General features: G+C 45.1%; 1 protein-coding gene across 3 annotated transcripts in view; it reads right to left on the bottom strand.

The window, feature by feature from the left end:
- PCNX3 (pecanex 3) overlaps window positions 1–14,261 on the bottom strand; it is a 713,235-nt gene that overhangs the window by 609,132 nt on the left and 89,842 nt on the right. For all 3 annotated transcript variants that reach the window (XM_078660716.1, XM_078660718.1, XM_078660717.1), the window contains exons 3-4: window positions 7,758–7,863; window positions 3,388–3,430 (exon numbers count right to left, since the gene is read on the bottom strand). In XM_078660716.1, coding sequence (XP_078516842.1) covers window positions 3,388–3,430; window positions 7,758–7,863 — 149 coding nt within the window. The remainder of the gene's footprint in view (window positions 1–3,387; window positions 3,431–7,757; window positions 7,864–14,261) is intronic.

Here is a 14,261-nt window from a genome sequence, read left to right on the forward strand (position 1 = left end):
GAATCTTCTCTCGCTGATCTTAAACCCGTGAAGGTTTCTAATCCCAACACGGCCAGTAGTAATTTTAACAACTGGATCCAAAATTCTCTTGATCTTGTCCTTCCTAAGGAATCCATGCATTGTATAAAGAGGCAAAAGGTAGCCCCATGGTTTACACCCAAACTGAGAAACCTAAAACAATCTTGTCGTAGGTTAGAGAGGAACTGGAGACAAGACCGCTCTCAGTGTAGGAAGGCAGAATATAGAACTGCAACTAGGCTATATAAAACCGAAATCAAGGCCTCACAAGCTCTCTTCTACGAAACAAAAATCAATACAGCCGCCAACTCACCAAAGGAAATCTTTCAGATAGCTAAATCATTGATTACTCCCCCTCAAGAATCAGTACCATCAGAAGGAGCACTTGCACGCTGCAATAATTTTGCAACATTGTTCTACCAGAAGATTCAAACTACTTGTGCTTCTTTTGCCTCTGATAACTCTGAGCTAGATGCAATGGCAATAGCTAGTCCTAGCACCCCGGCCATTTGCATGCTGGAACAATTTACCCCTCTGGATACTGCCTCTTTGGACAAAATAATTCCCAAAGTCTCCTCAGGCTCCCCTATGGACCCAGCACCTCCACAATATCTTACTTCAGTCATTGACTCAATTCGCCCAGCTATCCTTGATGTCCTCAACACCTCGATTGCCTCGGGTGTAGTCCCTATATCATGGAAATGTGCAATGGTCAGGGCCCTTTTAAAGAAGCCCAATCTGGATCAACGCAATCTATCCAACTACCGCCCCATCTCGCTTCTGCCCTGGATGAGCAAATTGGCTGAGAAGCACATCAATAACATCTTAGTTGAGTATTTAGAGTCCAGCAACCTGCTGTGTACTTCTCAGACGGGGTTCCGTCCCCAACATGGGACTGCGAAAGCCCTGTTGGCAGTGACAGAGAAAACAAGGAGTTTGCTGGATGGGGAGGGAAGGCAGCCATTATTTTGTTAGATCTCAGTGCTGCGTTTGACACGGTTAACCATGCCATTTTAGTACACCGACTTAGTGGCATGGGAGTGTCGGGCACAGCACTGACATGGCTTGTCTCTTTCCTTGATGAGCGTTTCTTTCAGGTCTTTGAGGGAGAGGTTACTTCTATCAAGCAGCCACTTAGTTGTGGGGTTCCTCAGGGCTCTGCCCTGAGCCCCACACTTTTTAATATTTATATGAGGCCCCTGGCGGAGTTAGTCCATCCATTTGGCATTAGAATAGTCACCTATGCAGACGACACCCAGCTTGTGGTCTCATTAAACCAAGCTGAGGGGTCGTCCAGACCTCTGGGTCCCTGTCTAGAGGCAGTAGCCAGATGACTCAGAAAGCTATATGGAGGACTGGTCCAGCTATAAGGCATCCTCTAGTCACTCCCTACCTTCCCCACAGAGCCTTGCGCTCCAGCTCATTACACCTGGCCACCTCCAATAAGATAAACAAGGCTCGCTGGGGTGGCCGCCTTTTCTCTTTCAATGCTGCAAAAATCTGGAACTCCCTTCCCCTCACTCTCAGAAAGAATAGTAATCTGTTGGCATTCAGAAATATTTTTAAAACTCATCTGTTCGGAACCATGTGCTAGCGCCTGCCCTGTTGCTTCTTTGTCTATGCGCTATACAAATATAATTTTCTTTTCATTTAATTTCATTTCAATGTAAAGGTGAAATGCTAGATATCAGTGGGTGAAAGGATGAATGGATAGATGCTTAGATGGAAGAGAAAAGAGAGCTATTCTGGAGAGGATTCCAATTACTTTTTTCGCCTGCTTAGTGTCATAAGAACTTTGGATCAACGTGGGGGATATTTTTATTTTCTGGTTACTCACTTGGCCTACACTATGCTCCTTTCTCTAACTTGGGATTATCAGGGAGGCGTGGTGCTGTTTGCCAGCACGTTCTTACGAGACAGATAGTATTTGGTCTCTTAAAGGCCACATTGCCATAGAAATTCCTGGCACTGAACAAAACTACTTTGTAAAAGAGCAGAATGCTGTCACACACAATGAAGCCAGCTCACAGATAGGAAGAGATGGCATTTTAATAAAAACAAAAGGTCTTGGTTAACTCAGATTTAATTAGGGGCTCAAATGTTAAAGTCATAAAAGTGCACCCATGATATATGTCCTTGTATTAATGCAGATTTACGTTTTTCATGAATTCACATGAATTTCCTTATGTAGGCCAGGAAACCTTAGTCCTAGAAAATATTAGTGAATTGCGTCTTAGCATGAGCAAATATGAATATGCCCCAGCGGAAATCTGTTGAGTGTTTACAAGTTCACTTTTTCTCCAAACACATTTTTCCCAGCCCTGGAAGAAACTTTACTTCTGTCATTGTCAGGGGTAAATTTCCGACCTTTCTTAGTATGGGAAACGATTAGAGAAGAGCTGGTGAAAACCTCCAAAATTCAAATTCTTCTATAGTATTAGCCTGACATAAACAGAGAGGCTATTATCAGAGCTCTTCTATAAAGAGATTGCAGCCATTATTTGACGGTGCACTACATGGCACCAAAGGGTCAAGTGGATTTTGTTACAGGACAAGTAGATTTATGAAGCTACTTGTCCCTTGGACCAGTACATATTTCATTAAATTCCACAACCCTGCTTTTGTTCAATCTCTAGATTCCTCTCACCATTTATGTAATGTGACGCAAGTGGAATGCAATGTAACAGTTCATGGATTCCTTCCCTTTATTTTATGTATCACTTGGAACGATAACAAGATGTCATATTGTGTTACCCTGCTTCAATTGATGTTGGATATTGTGAGTGAATAATAAAAAATCAATAAAAGATATTCAAACAAAAAAGAAATCTGCAAGGATTGTTGGAATCTCAACAATATGAATAATGTAATTCATAGTTTTCTAAAAAAGGATTAGCCCTTCTCCACTACAAACCAGTACCTTAGGGTGCTATTTTCATTAAATTTCTGGTAGGTAATGAAAGACTACTTTTTAACCCATTTATTTTGGTGGTACATGGGCTGAAGAGGAAACCTAGGTATTTATTTCATACCATAATGTATTCATTTTATAATTTAACCAGATGCAGTTATCGGGTCAAACTTTCATAGTTGTTCTACACTTATTTCTAAGCTGTATGTAGGTGCCAGTTAGAGGATTTCACTGGGTATTTTCTAGATCAGTATTCCCAGATTTTTCCAGAATAAACTTCTAGTGGCATTCCTATTACTGATCAAACTAGTGTTGCTTCTGGCAATCAGAGAGAGGTCCATGCTCATTTGCTGGTGAAGGAACTGCTTTGAACGAAGAGGTGGTGATACAATGGGACTGGGTTGCATTACACATGTGGGTCTTCAGCTATATCCAGTAAAAGAATAACTACATCTTACCTTTCAGAGGGCCTCCTGAGTCCTCCAACTGAGGCAGCATCTCCTGTGTAAAGCAGAGATAAGAGAGGGAAGATTTTTCAAAAAAGTATCATGAATAAAGTTCCTAAGCAGAAAAAAGCACCCTGTCATTTGTATGACAGAGATTGTGAGTGAAAAGCAGGCACTTTCATTCCTGTGCTAAGAATGTATAAATATAAATGCAGCAAGAAAGGGCAGCCATTGCCAAGCATTAGGCATCTAGTGTACAAGGTTTAGCAGCCATGTGGAGATTCAAACAGAATGCAAATTCCATTAAAACCAAGCTGCTCAGTTCAGCATGCCTACTTTCAAGGTGAGATACTGTGGTTGATCTTCAAATTCAAATGTCTGTTGCAAAGGAAGGGAGAGATTAGTGGGAAGTACTTAGGCCCCTACAGATTATGGGTAGCAAAGGTTGTAGGTATATAAATAGTCAAAGCTGGACTTCAGCTTGGTCTTCAAGGTTTCTGTACGCCAAGAAAAATGAAGCAATATTCTTAGTTGAACCAAAACAATATTTGGCATACATCTTTGAATATAGATCCTTGATTGCGCCCCAATTGTTGAATTCACTCACTTAGCCCAAATGTTCATTCTCATCGTGACAGGTTTGTGGAGTCCAATTCATGTTGTACTGAAAAGTGAGTGTTCCTAAACAGTAGGGCCAGTGACATCAATTTTATGACATTCTGGCTCAAGTATTTTATAGGAACTCTGGATGCTTGTTTTATTTTGCATCTCTTTCAGTGACATATGTTTCTCATTGTGTTTCAGCTTCAGCAGGAGAAGGCACCTTTAAAAACACTTCAGGCCATGGCACTGAAGACTGCTATTATTATAGAGTGGTGGGTGTATAATATTTTTCCAAAATTATATAAGACTATCTGATGTTTCACAGAGTTTCCTAATATAATGACTGAAGTAAGTGTGATTTTTAGGTCTCGCCTGTCAATGCGCATGCGCATTGAGCTTGCGAGACTATGGGGGCTTAAACAGACTTTAACCAACTTGCAAGTCGATGGCGATTCCTTTCAGTGCCCGTGAAATTCAAGCTCAATGCGCAAGCGCATTGACATTAAAAGCGCGTGCACATGCCACCAGCCGCCTGCCTTGCATTACACATCAAAGGCAGCCCAGCCTCCCTCCCGCAGCCCCTGCTGCTTCACACCCTCATCGCAGCCTGAAATCGCTGCCTGTTCCCTCAGCCACACTCCTCCCACACCCCCGCTCCGCCCCCTCCCCTGCCTGCCGTGTCGCATTTCTCCTCCCCCTCCCCACAGCAATGCCCTCCATCTTGGCTCGCTAAACTACTCGCTGCCTCCTCCCGCTCTCCTTAATCCGCTCTCCCTCCTCCCACACCCCCGCTCCGCCCCCTCCCCTGCCCGCCGTGTCGCATTTCTCCTCCCCCCTCCCCTTCTCTGTCTTCCCTCCGTCTTTTTACATAGTTATTCAATCATGCATCAAAGCTGATTTTTACAAAAAAATAACTGAATACGCATGTGCTCTTGGAGTGTCTGTTCTCTTTCAAATCCCATCTTTTAAGTAAAATTATGCTCCCTGTGATGTTTTAATTTAATGAAGGTGAATATTTTTATGTCATTAATTTGCTGAACTCATTCAGATTTGGCGTGACCACGATGTACTCGATCCGATAAAATTACTTACGTGTCTCCTTCCATTGTGACCGGGGTGGCTCTAATAAAATCACCCGTCTGTCTGACCACAGTAACTAGATCAGTGCTGGCCTGCCTTCCCTCCGTCATGTTTTTTGTTTTTTTTACCCGATCCGCCCCTTCCCCTGCCCTAGGTATGGAAAACCAGTGACAGTCACCCGGTCATAAGTAGGGAAGTGAGGGGCGCAGCAGGGAGAGCAGCTCGTCCATCCCTCTCGGTCTCAAGGGGTCTGTTAAAAACTTTGTAATGAGCCATTAATGGTACGAATTTTAGCAATAATTAAAAGCTGCGGGGGGACACCAAGATTCGAGCCAGAGTCTTGCAGGTTGCACACAGACCTTAGAAGCAATGCCCATATATGAAAGCACGTGTGAAGTAGCGTAAATCTAGCTGTAAAGCAAAACAACTCCCTACACAAGCCGCATCAAGTGGATCTGCAATGTCCTCAAATGTCCTGCATTAATGCCGTAAAATGCAATGATATTAAAAATTCTGACCCGCTCTGAAGTCGCGGTTGATCTATCCCATCTGCTTTTTATTCTCTTTAACTGATGAATATATGAAATTATTTGATATTAATTTGACTGATTATATTGTTTTACAGACCTTTTGCTCTAACATCGATGATTTGTAAGAGGAGCGCTCGCTGCTCTTATTTGTGCATGACTTGCGCGCCACGACTTTAAATCTTAACAGGACCGACCCAGCCTCTCAACTTTCCGAGGTCTACTAATCGGTAATAAGTAACAGGTGCGATTTTCATCTCTTGGGAACAGCAAAACTGCGGGCACCCCCCCCCTTCCACACCCCCCCCCCTTCCCCCACCCCCTCTCCCCTCCGCGCACACACAAGCAGACACACTCTCTCTATACACGCCCAGGCACACAACACACACAATTCCTTGCTCCTTCGTATACCTCAGCTATGTGCCTTTCTTGCACCCCACAGACCCATTCACTACTGTTTTGCATGCCTGTGTTCTATTTGGATGCAATCTAAGGCGCTTCAACTTCCCCTGAGGGAAGTAAGCGCTATACAGATGCAATTACAATCACAATAGAATCAGCAAGAACCCTTTGTCCCGCCCTCTCTACAGCCAAGGTGGCAACACAGCAAGCAGTCCAAGGGCAACTGCTTGCGTCCTCACAACAGAGGTGAATCCTTCACACGTTAATGGTGCTGTTTTACCATAAGAAGGCCAGGCCCGGGCTCATCTTACCTCTCCTAAGAGGCTTGTAAAGCAATTTAAGAGAGAGGAAATGATACAAGTACTGTTCGATCTTGAGAAAGGGGACATTCATGTTTAAGCTCGTTAGGAATTGCAGAATTGGCTGATATTCCACATTGTCACCAACATGTGGAATAATAAAGCTCATTCGGGTGTAATTTACATTCATCGTGACTGTGACTGCAATTTAGAGGGAAAAAAGCAGGGGGTTGAAACAGAATGCTCTCGTATTCTTGTATATTTTATTTAGAAGCGGTTTCATAGCAGCAAAGTGGCAGCATCATATTGTCATTCTTGTCACCTTTAGACAGTTTTTGTTTTTTTAGGCCACAGAAGGCTGCACGTGTAGTAAAAACATTTTAACACTGAAAACGCCAATCTTTCAAGGAGCTGCTAACTAAAAATACAGGGACTAGTTAATGGCAGTTTTCAGTCAAAACGGATTACACGTTTTGCAGGAACACAAGAAGACATTTTCACTTGGTAAATCCTGAAAAAAATGTGTGCGTGGAAAAGCAGCCACGTATTTATGGAACACACTGTGGAAAGTTGTGTGCAGAATCACCGATTGTCGTTCGATATCTCAATTGCGAACATTACAAGAAAAAGCGCCTCACCGGTAAATCTTGGCAGATCAAATCTGCCAATAATTTTCGGGTAGAAACTTCCGTTTAAATACAGGGGCATGCAGATTTTGGAGTGGTCAGTGCCAAAAGCTGCATGTTATTTCCAATTTTCAGTGAAACATTTTAATTGGGTGCTATTTATTGCTCCTGATAAATTCCCACTCTGCAGTCAGATTGTGTCTGCTGCTATAAAGATCACGCCTTTGCCTCCACGTTCTTCTTCCTGGCTCTAGTCCTTATTACAAGATGTTAGATTTTTACGTTGCTGCACTCTCCTGCTCTCTAGAGATGTGGCCTAACGACCAGAGCTGCCATCTAAGTCACGTAAATACAAAACATGTTGCATTCCAAATGCTATAGGTGTCACATTCACGAAAGTTATAACTATTGCCATTGTAATGACAAAGCTATCAATTTAGCTATTTTAAAAACCAGCAAATAAATAAAATATTTGTCATTTACAAGACCAATAGCTCCAACTTTTCTAATGCGAGACCTATTGCATTTCCAATGCTTGTTGTAACTAGGAGCATTGCATTTCTTTCTGATGGGAGTAAATTAATTTCTGTGGAATAAGATTATGGGGTTTTCTTTTTAGACAAATAACAGTGTATTTTAACAAGAGAAGTTTTTTTTAATAATAACCGAGAGTTCATCTATTACCTTTCAAAATAATGTTCAGTATTCAATTAATGAAAAAATGCATTCTTCATTACAGACTACCTTAGCATATACCTATTCCTTTCAGTGAGGAAAAACAACCAAAAAGGAAAGGTTTAAAATCAATATAAGTAAAGGTAAGCAAAGATCCCCAAGACACTCACCGTGACCTGGTTGAAGCCAAATACCGAATGCTGAGAGCTGCACCTCACAGGAGGCGTGGAACTGACCTTCCGGAAAACTGTCATCTCTACACCCCCTCCAGGGTCCCTGCAGAGAAGTAGGAAAATCAAATGTGTTCAAATACTTCTTCCAGGTGCTATCCAGGATCAATGGAGGTTGAAAATATTTTTATTTATTTATTAAAATTTTCCAAATACAGGGACAGTCGGTATAGCATATACAATTTACAGACATAATCAGGAGAGGAGAAATGAAAGGGTAGATATTAAGGACAATAGAATCACAGATTTACACAGCAGTATGTAAAATAATAGGCAATACAATGACTATTGTGATAAGGTCCACTCACTTGAGGTCTCTATTACCACGGATATACTGATGGACTGCAACCAGTTCTGAGAAAGGGCAATCAGTGAACATGAATGGGCAAGTATAATTCAGGTGTTGACAGCATTGACATTCTGGGTATTATCAGCGTCATCAATTGGGTGAGAAAGTAGGTATGCCGTAAGGGGCCCCCAGTTGTCGCAGGGACGTGAAGTAGGGGGAAGTAGTTCAGCAAATGTATATGTCTGTTCCTGGCAAAATACCATATCCCCGATCCATTCCTTGAATTTAGGTGCCCTGCTCCGCCCCCACCTGCACGCTATGCGCCGTTTAACCAAGAGGAGACTGAAGGAGATCAATTTCCGGTGTGTCGCCACCAGCTTCTCAGTGTATCCCAGCAAGACGAGTAAGGGAGAGAACGGGAGGTGCAATGATGTAATTTGTTCTAGGGTTGTAAGGACCTGGTGCCAGTACACCCGCGAAATAACTCTGTATGTATGTATGTATGTATGTATGTATTGCGTACTTGTATAGCGCAGACTGTCACCCAAAGGGTATCCTGGCGCTTTGACTTATAAAGACCAACACAGAACACATCACTACACTGCCCTGGGGAATAGGTGGGACTTCAGGCCTTTTTTAAATGAGAAAAATTCCCCCGTGCTCCTTAGGGTCACTGGCAGAGAATTCCAAAGTTTGGCCGCAGTGTATCCAAAGGAACGGCCTCCCATCCGTATCCTCCGAATCTTAGGGATTGTAACCAGATATGCAGATGAGGATCGCAGGGTTCTGGAGGTCGAGTACCAGGAAAAAAGCTCTTGTAGCGGGACAGGGCCCTGATCATGGAGGGCCCTAATCACTATACACAACGCTTTAAAACAGATGCGCTGGTGGACAGGTAACCAGTGGAGATCCTTAAGCGCCAGGGATGAAGAGGCCGAGCGCGGTCGAGAAAGGGCCAGTTTAGCGGCCATGTTCTGGATTCGCTGCAGTTTTCCGATCAGAGTACCAGGGGCGCCCAGAAGCAGTGCGTTACAGTAGTCAAGCCTACTGAGGATAATGCTACGCACTACTTCTGGTCTGGCTTGAGCCGGAAGCATAGGGAGAATTTTACGCAGAATGCGAAGCAGCATCATACATGTGGCGACGGTTTTATTTACAAAAACATTCAGTTGCAGATTAGATCCGAACATAGCGCCCAGATTACGGGCAGAGTCTGCTGTCGCAACTGTACCCTGGAAAGCAGTAGGCCAAAAATCCGCCGGCAGAGGCCGAGGAATGCGATCCAAGGAGCAGTGCAACACTTGAGCCATTGAACTGAAAGGAGTTGGTACGCAGCCAATTCGCAGTGGCTGTCATGTCCCAGGCTAGATGCAGAAAATCTGCCCCTGTGATATCACAATGATCACATTTGTCGCTGTCGCGTAGTTTATATCGGTAGTGTTTGGTCGGGGTATAATATGTACAATGTAGGAACTTGTAATGAAGGATGCGGAGACAGCAACTGGACGAGCTCTGTTCTGTCTGTTTGCAGCAGTCTCGAGCAGTGCTTTGTACGGGCCCTGGTCAGTGTAGAGACTATGGTAAAGCGAGGAGACCAAATGTGACGCAGCGTTGCTACGCAGTATCATGCTCAGTGGGGTGATCTCCAGGAGCTCTAGAGGGTAATAGAGTGTGTGCTCCTTGAAGCCCTGTCTCAAACGGACGTAAAGGAGGATGTCCCTAGGGGAAGGCGGCTGCTTGGAAAAGAGTTGCTGTGATGTGCGAAATTTACCGTTAAGGTACAGATCCCCCCCAAGTTGTAATCCCGTATTTAGCTTGGGTTTTTCTGAAAACGCCCTCCTGGAGAACAGGCATTTTCAGGTGATAGACTAGAGGAAGCAATGGCGAGTACAGCATGGTAGCCTGGCATCGCCTGACAATGGCTTGCCATGCCTTCACTGTGCTAATGATCGGTGATGAGTCCGCCTTACGTGGTGCAGTGGCAGTCAGTCTGGTGCCCTTAAGTGGTATGGGATCAGATAACCAGTGTTCAGTAGCTACCTGCGGCATGTATTTGGGAGGGTGTAACCAGAAATGAGCATAGTGGGCCTGCGGGCAAGTATAATAGAGTTCCAAGTTAGGTACATCGAACCCGCCACGCGAGTATGGCTTAGTAATCCCATTGTATTCTAGGTTGTTTGCCACCCCAAGTAAGACATATCAGCTTCGAGCGGAGTGCAGTAAAGAAGTGTCTGCCTGGGTAGTACGGGATGTTTAAGAATAAATAAAGGATTTTAGGAAAGAACCATTTTTATGTGGGAAGTGCGCCCTGCAAAGGAAAGTGGGAGGGCAATCCATCTCGTGACATTATCCCTGATCCCCTCCAAGGTACGACCATAGTTGAGTCGCATCAGCTCGTCCCGATCAGCGGTAACATATACCCCAGATACTTCACTTCATCAGTGCACCATTCGATGGGGAAAATCGGGCATAAACACTGTAACCGATGTGGTGAGGGGGAAAATTTGGGACTTTTTCCAATTTAGATGTATTTCGGAGAGCCCTCCAAAACTAACAAATTCACGGAGTAATGGATTAAGGTTAATGTGTGGCTCTCGAACATAAAGGGTGATGTCATCAGCGTATAGGGAAATCAGAATGGGCCGGAGTAGACAACCGAGTGCTTTGTCATGGTGGTATTGTCATATCTTGGCTGCTAGTGGTTCGACAGCCAGGGGGAAAAGAAGGGGAGAGAGCGGACAGCCTTGTCGAGTGCCCCGGGTGATGGGGAAGGAGGGAGAGGAGTGCCCAATGATGAGAACCCTAGCTTCAGGATTGGTATACAACAGGCGAACCCATGAGAGGAACCTTTTAGGCATGCCCATGTTTTGAAGGATTACGAAAAGGTAGTCCCACTCAACGGAGTCAAATGCCTTTGTGGCCTCAAGAAAGTCTGCTGCTAAAGGCAACTGAGGGTCAACTGACCGTAAAAGGGAGAAGAGCGTGCGGAGGTTGTGTGATGTTGCCTGGCCAGGGATAAAAACCAGCCTGGTCTGGGAGAACAAGTTTCTACATGAGCAGGCTGAGACGATTGGCCAAGATTTTGGCAAGGATTTTTGCATCTGTGTTGATTAAGAAGAGAGGGAGGTATAAATGGCAGCAGTCTGCCGCCTTACCAGGCTTTAGGAGTGAAGACATCAGGGCAACCCTCAGGGATGGAGGTAGATATCCCAGCTTGTGCACTTCACTGAAGACTTGCTTGAGAATGGGGAGCAATTGATCGAGGTATGCTTTATAAAAGTTGATGGGGAGGCCATCCGACCCAGTTGCTTTCCAGGACTTCATTTGCATAATTGCCTCCCGTATTTCATTGTTTTTTTTAAAGAGTGCGTCGAGAAACTCTCTCTGCAAGTCTCCAAGCCAGCCAAGGGTTATATCTTGTAGGTATGAGGTAAAGTCCTGGGGATTGTCCCTATGGGTGCTATATAAATCAGTATAGAATTCAGTAAAGGTATGCAGAATATCCAGGCTGTCTCTGTAGCACACGCCGGCAGGGTCCCAAACTTCGAGGACATAACTGGAGAACCAGGGTAGCGGGATGTCTTGCGCTAATGCTCTGCCTGGGCGCTCACCCTCGCCATACCCGAGCGCTGTGTAATACTTCTCCCTAAAGCATGCCGTTTCTTTGTAGTCTGAGAGCTTTTCCCCGAATGTTACTAGGCGCTGTCCAGAGGCATCGCTCTAGAGGTCACTCTCCAGTGTCTTCAGTTCGCTTTCAAGTGTGTGTAGGGTGTGACGGAGGTCTCGTAGTACCCCAAAACTTTTAGCCGTGCAGGAACCCCGGATTGTAACCTTGAAGGCCTCCCAACCGTGCAACAGAGTCTGTTATTCTGGAAAAAGTCCGTGATTTTTGTACCGAGCTCAGCCCGGAAAACAGTATCAAGTAAGGCTTCTGGCATCAGTCTCCAGAATCTGGGGGAAGAGATTGAATTGGGGGGGGTTACCGTTGTGAGCACTGGGGAATGATCAGAGTAAGTCCTAGCGAGGTAGACTGCCTGAGTGACCCACGGGAGCCCCCCTCGGGAAACCACCCAGTAGTCCAGGCAAGCCCAGGATGCATGCGCTGCAGTGTAGTGGGTGCCTTCCCTACCATCTGAATGTATATGCCGCCATGTGTCTGTGAGCCCATGAGCTGAGAATATGCCTGTCAATGTTTCCTGTGTCTTAGTGTAGTGCGAGGGTCAGAGATTAGACCTGTCCAAGGCGGCACGGAGTGTGGTATTAAAATCTCCCCTCCAGATAATATGAGAGTAGCCTTTTTGAAGTATGTGTCCCCATAATGTTGTGTAGAAGCCTGGACCATCAATATTGGGCTCATAACAGCGCACCAATGTGACCCATTGGGTACCTAGTGTGCCCCATATCATACAGCTCCGCCCAAGAGTCTTGCTGTGTACCTCCCAATATGAAAGGTGTATTCTTTTTTACAAGTATCACGGTACCTCTGGAGTAGGTATAATACGAGGAGAATAATCGCTCGGCGGCCCATTTGCTTGCAAATTTGGGAGTACGAGCTGGATCTAAGTGAGCTCCTGTAACATTGCTATGTGAATATGGTGCCTATCCAGGTATGCAAGAACGTGTCTGTATTTCCGGGGATCTCACAGACCTCTGACATTCCAAGTGAGGAGATTTATTTGTAGTGCCACAGAAGGGGTAGACATGGCGAATTAATATAGAATGTCGCAGTATGCTCTGTGAAAAAAGGGAGAAAAGTGTGCCTCTGAATATGAATCGTAAGTCTACCTGCTGGAAAAAGAATGCAGTGAAACATTGGGAATCAGTCCCAATCCACAACAGCACCCCAAATGTGCCAGTATCGTTATCCCTACCCAAACCCGAACAAAATTGTGACAATACAATAAAAGAAAAAAAGTCATATAATGAGTACTGAGGGAACTCCTGTATGGGGAATGCTGGTGTGCAACAATAACCTCCCCTCTCCCATAAGTACAGAGCCAATTTTCCGATGACAGGGTGAGGTGGGATGAAGGGGGTGGGGAGGAGGTGCTTGGCAGAGTTCAGTTTGTGAAACAAAAAGGAGTATCAAGAGAAAGTGCCCGCTACCAAAAACAGATGAGGAGTATAAGTTCATGTCACTTATCTGTCGATGTTTTGCAGTCCATAAAAAAACCTCAGACTCCTGTGATGCAGTAGGATGAGGTACCAAACGTGCACCGATGAGCGGAACTACTGCTTTCCGTTAGCCGCCCGGGTCTCACCCAGATGCAAAGCATCTGGATAGGCAGGAAGACCGCGGGCGTAAGCTACATAGCAGGACAATTATGTTAGACTGGGACAGATGCAATGCTGATTATCAATCAGAGCCTAGCGAAGGGGATCGAGACAGGCGGTCCTGAGATTCTTTGGATGGCGAGTTCTTTCTGACGGTACGAAGAAAATTGTCTGCTTGCTGCCCGTTGGTGAAGAAGTATTGGTTGCCGAGATATGGGACACACAGTCGGGCTGGATATAATATTCGATTAGCATCTTCCAAAGTTTCTGCTTAGCAGGTAGAAACTTGCGTCTCTCCTCCTGGACAGCAACTGTGAAATCTGGATACATGGAGAACGCGTTGCCTTCAAATTAAAGATTCTTGTTGTCTCTGGCCAATTTCAGAGCGGTGTCGCAATCCCTGTAGTTGAGGAGGTGAGCAACTATCGGGCGTGGGTTTCCTCCCGGGGGAGGTCGAGGGCCAAGGGAGCGATGCGCACGATCCACAATAAGCTGAGTGCAGAATGCCTCTGCGCCAAAAGTGGTGCGCTAAAGGTGGTATGCAACAGGCGCTCGACAATGTCCTCCATGCGCCCGGTGATGGCGCTCTAAGGAATCCCCGTGATGCAAATGTTATCGCGCCGACTGTACTCCTCCAAATCTTTTTTAGCCGCAATTATCTTCAGTAGTTTGTCCATTTGTGCCACATGAGTTGTGGCATCTTCATGGTCAGATTTATTTCTCTGCTTCCTTGAGTTGTTCACTGTGTTTCTCCACCTTTAACACTATGTAGTATATGCAATTGCTCATGGAGTCCATTTTACTTGAAAGATCCGTAAGGCTGTGCTGCATGGCCAAGAGGAGAGTTTTAACCTCATCAACTGGAGTTGGCGGAGGATGTG

The sequence above is a fragment of the Lissotriton helveticus genome, chromosome 9, assembly GCF_964261635.1.
Source record: "Lissotriton helveticus chromosome 9, aLisHel1.1, whole genome shotgun sequence".
Taxonomy (NCBI): domain Eukaryota; kingdom Metazoa; phylum Chordata; class Amphibia; order Caudata; family Salamandridae; genus Lissotriton; species Lissotriton helveticus.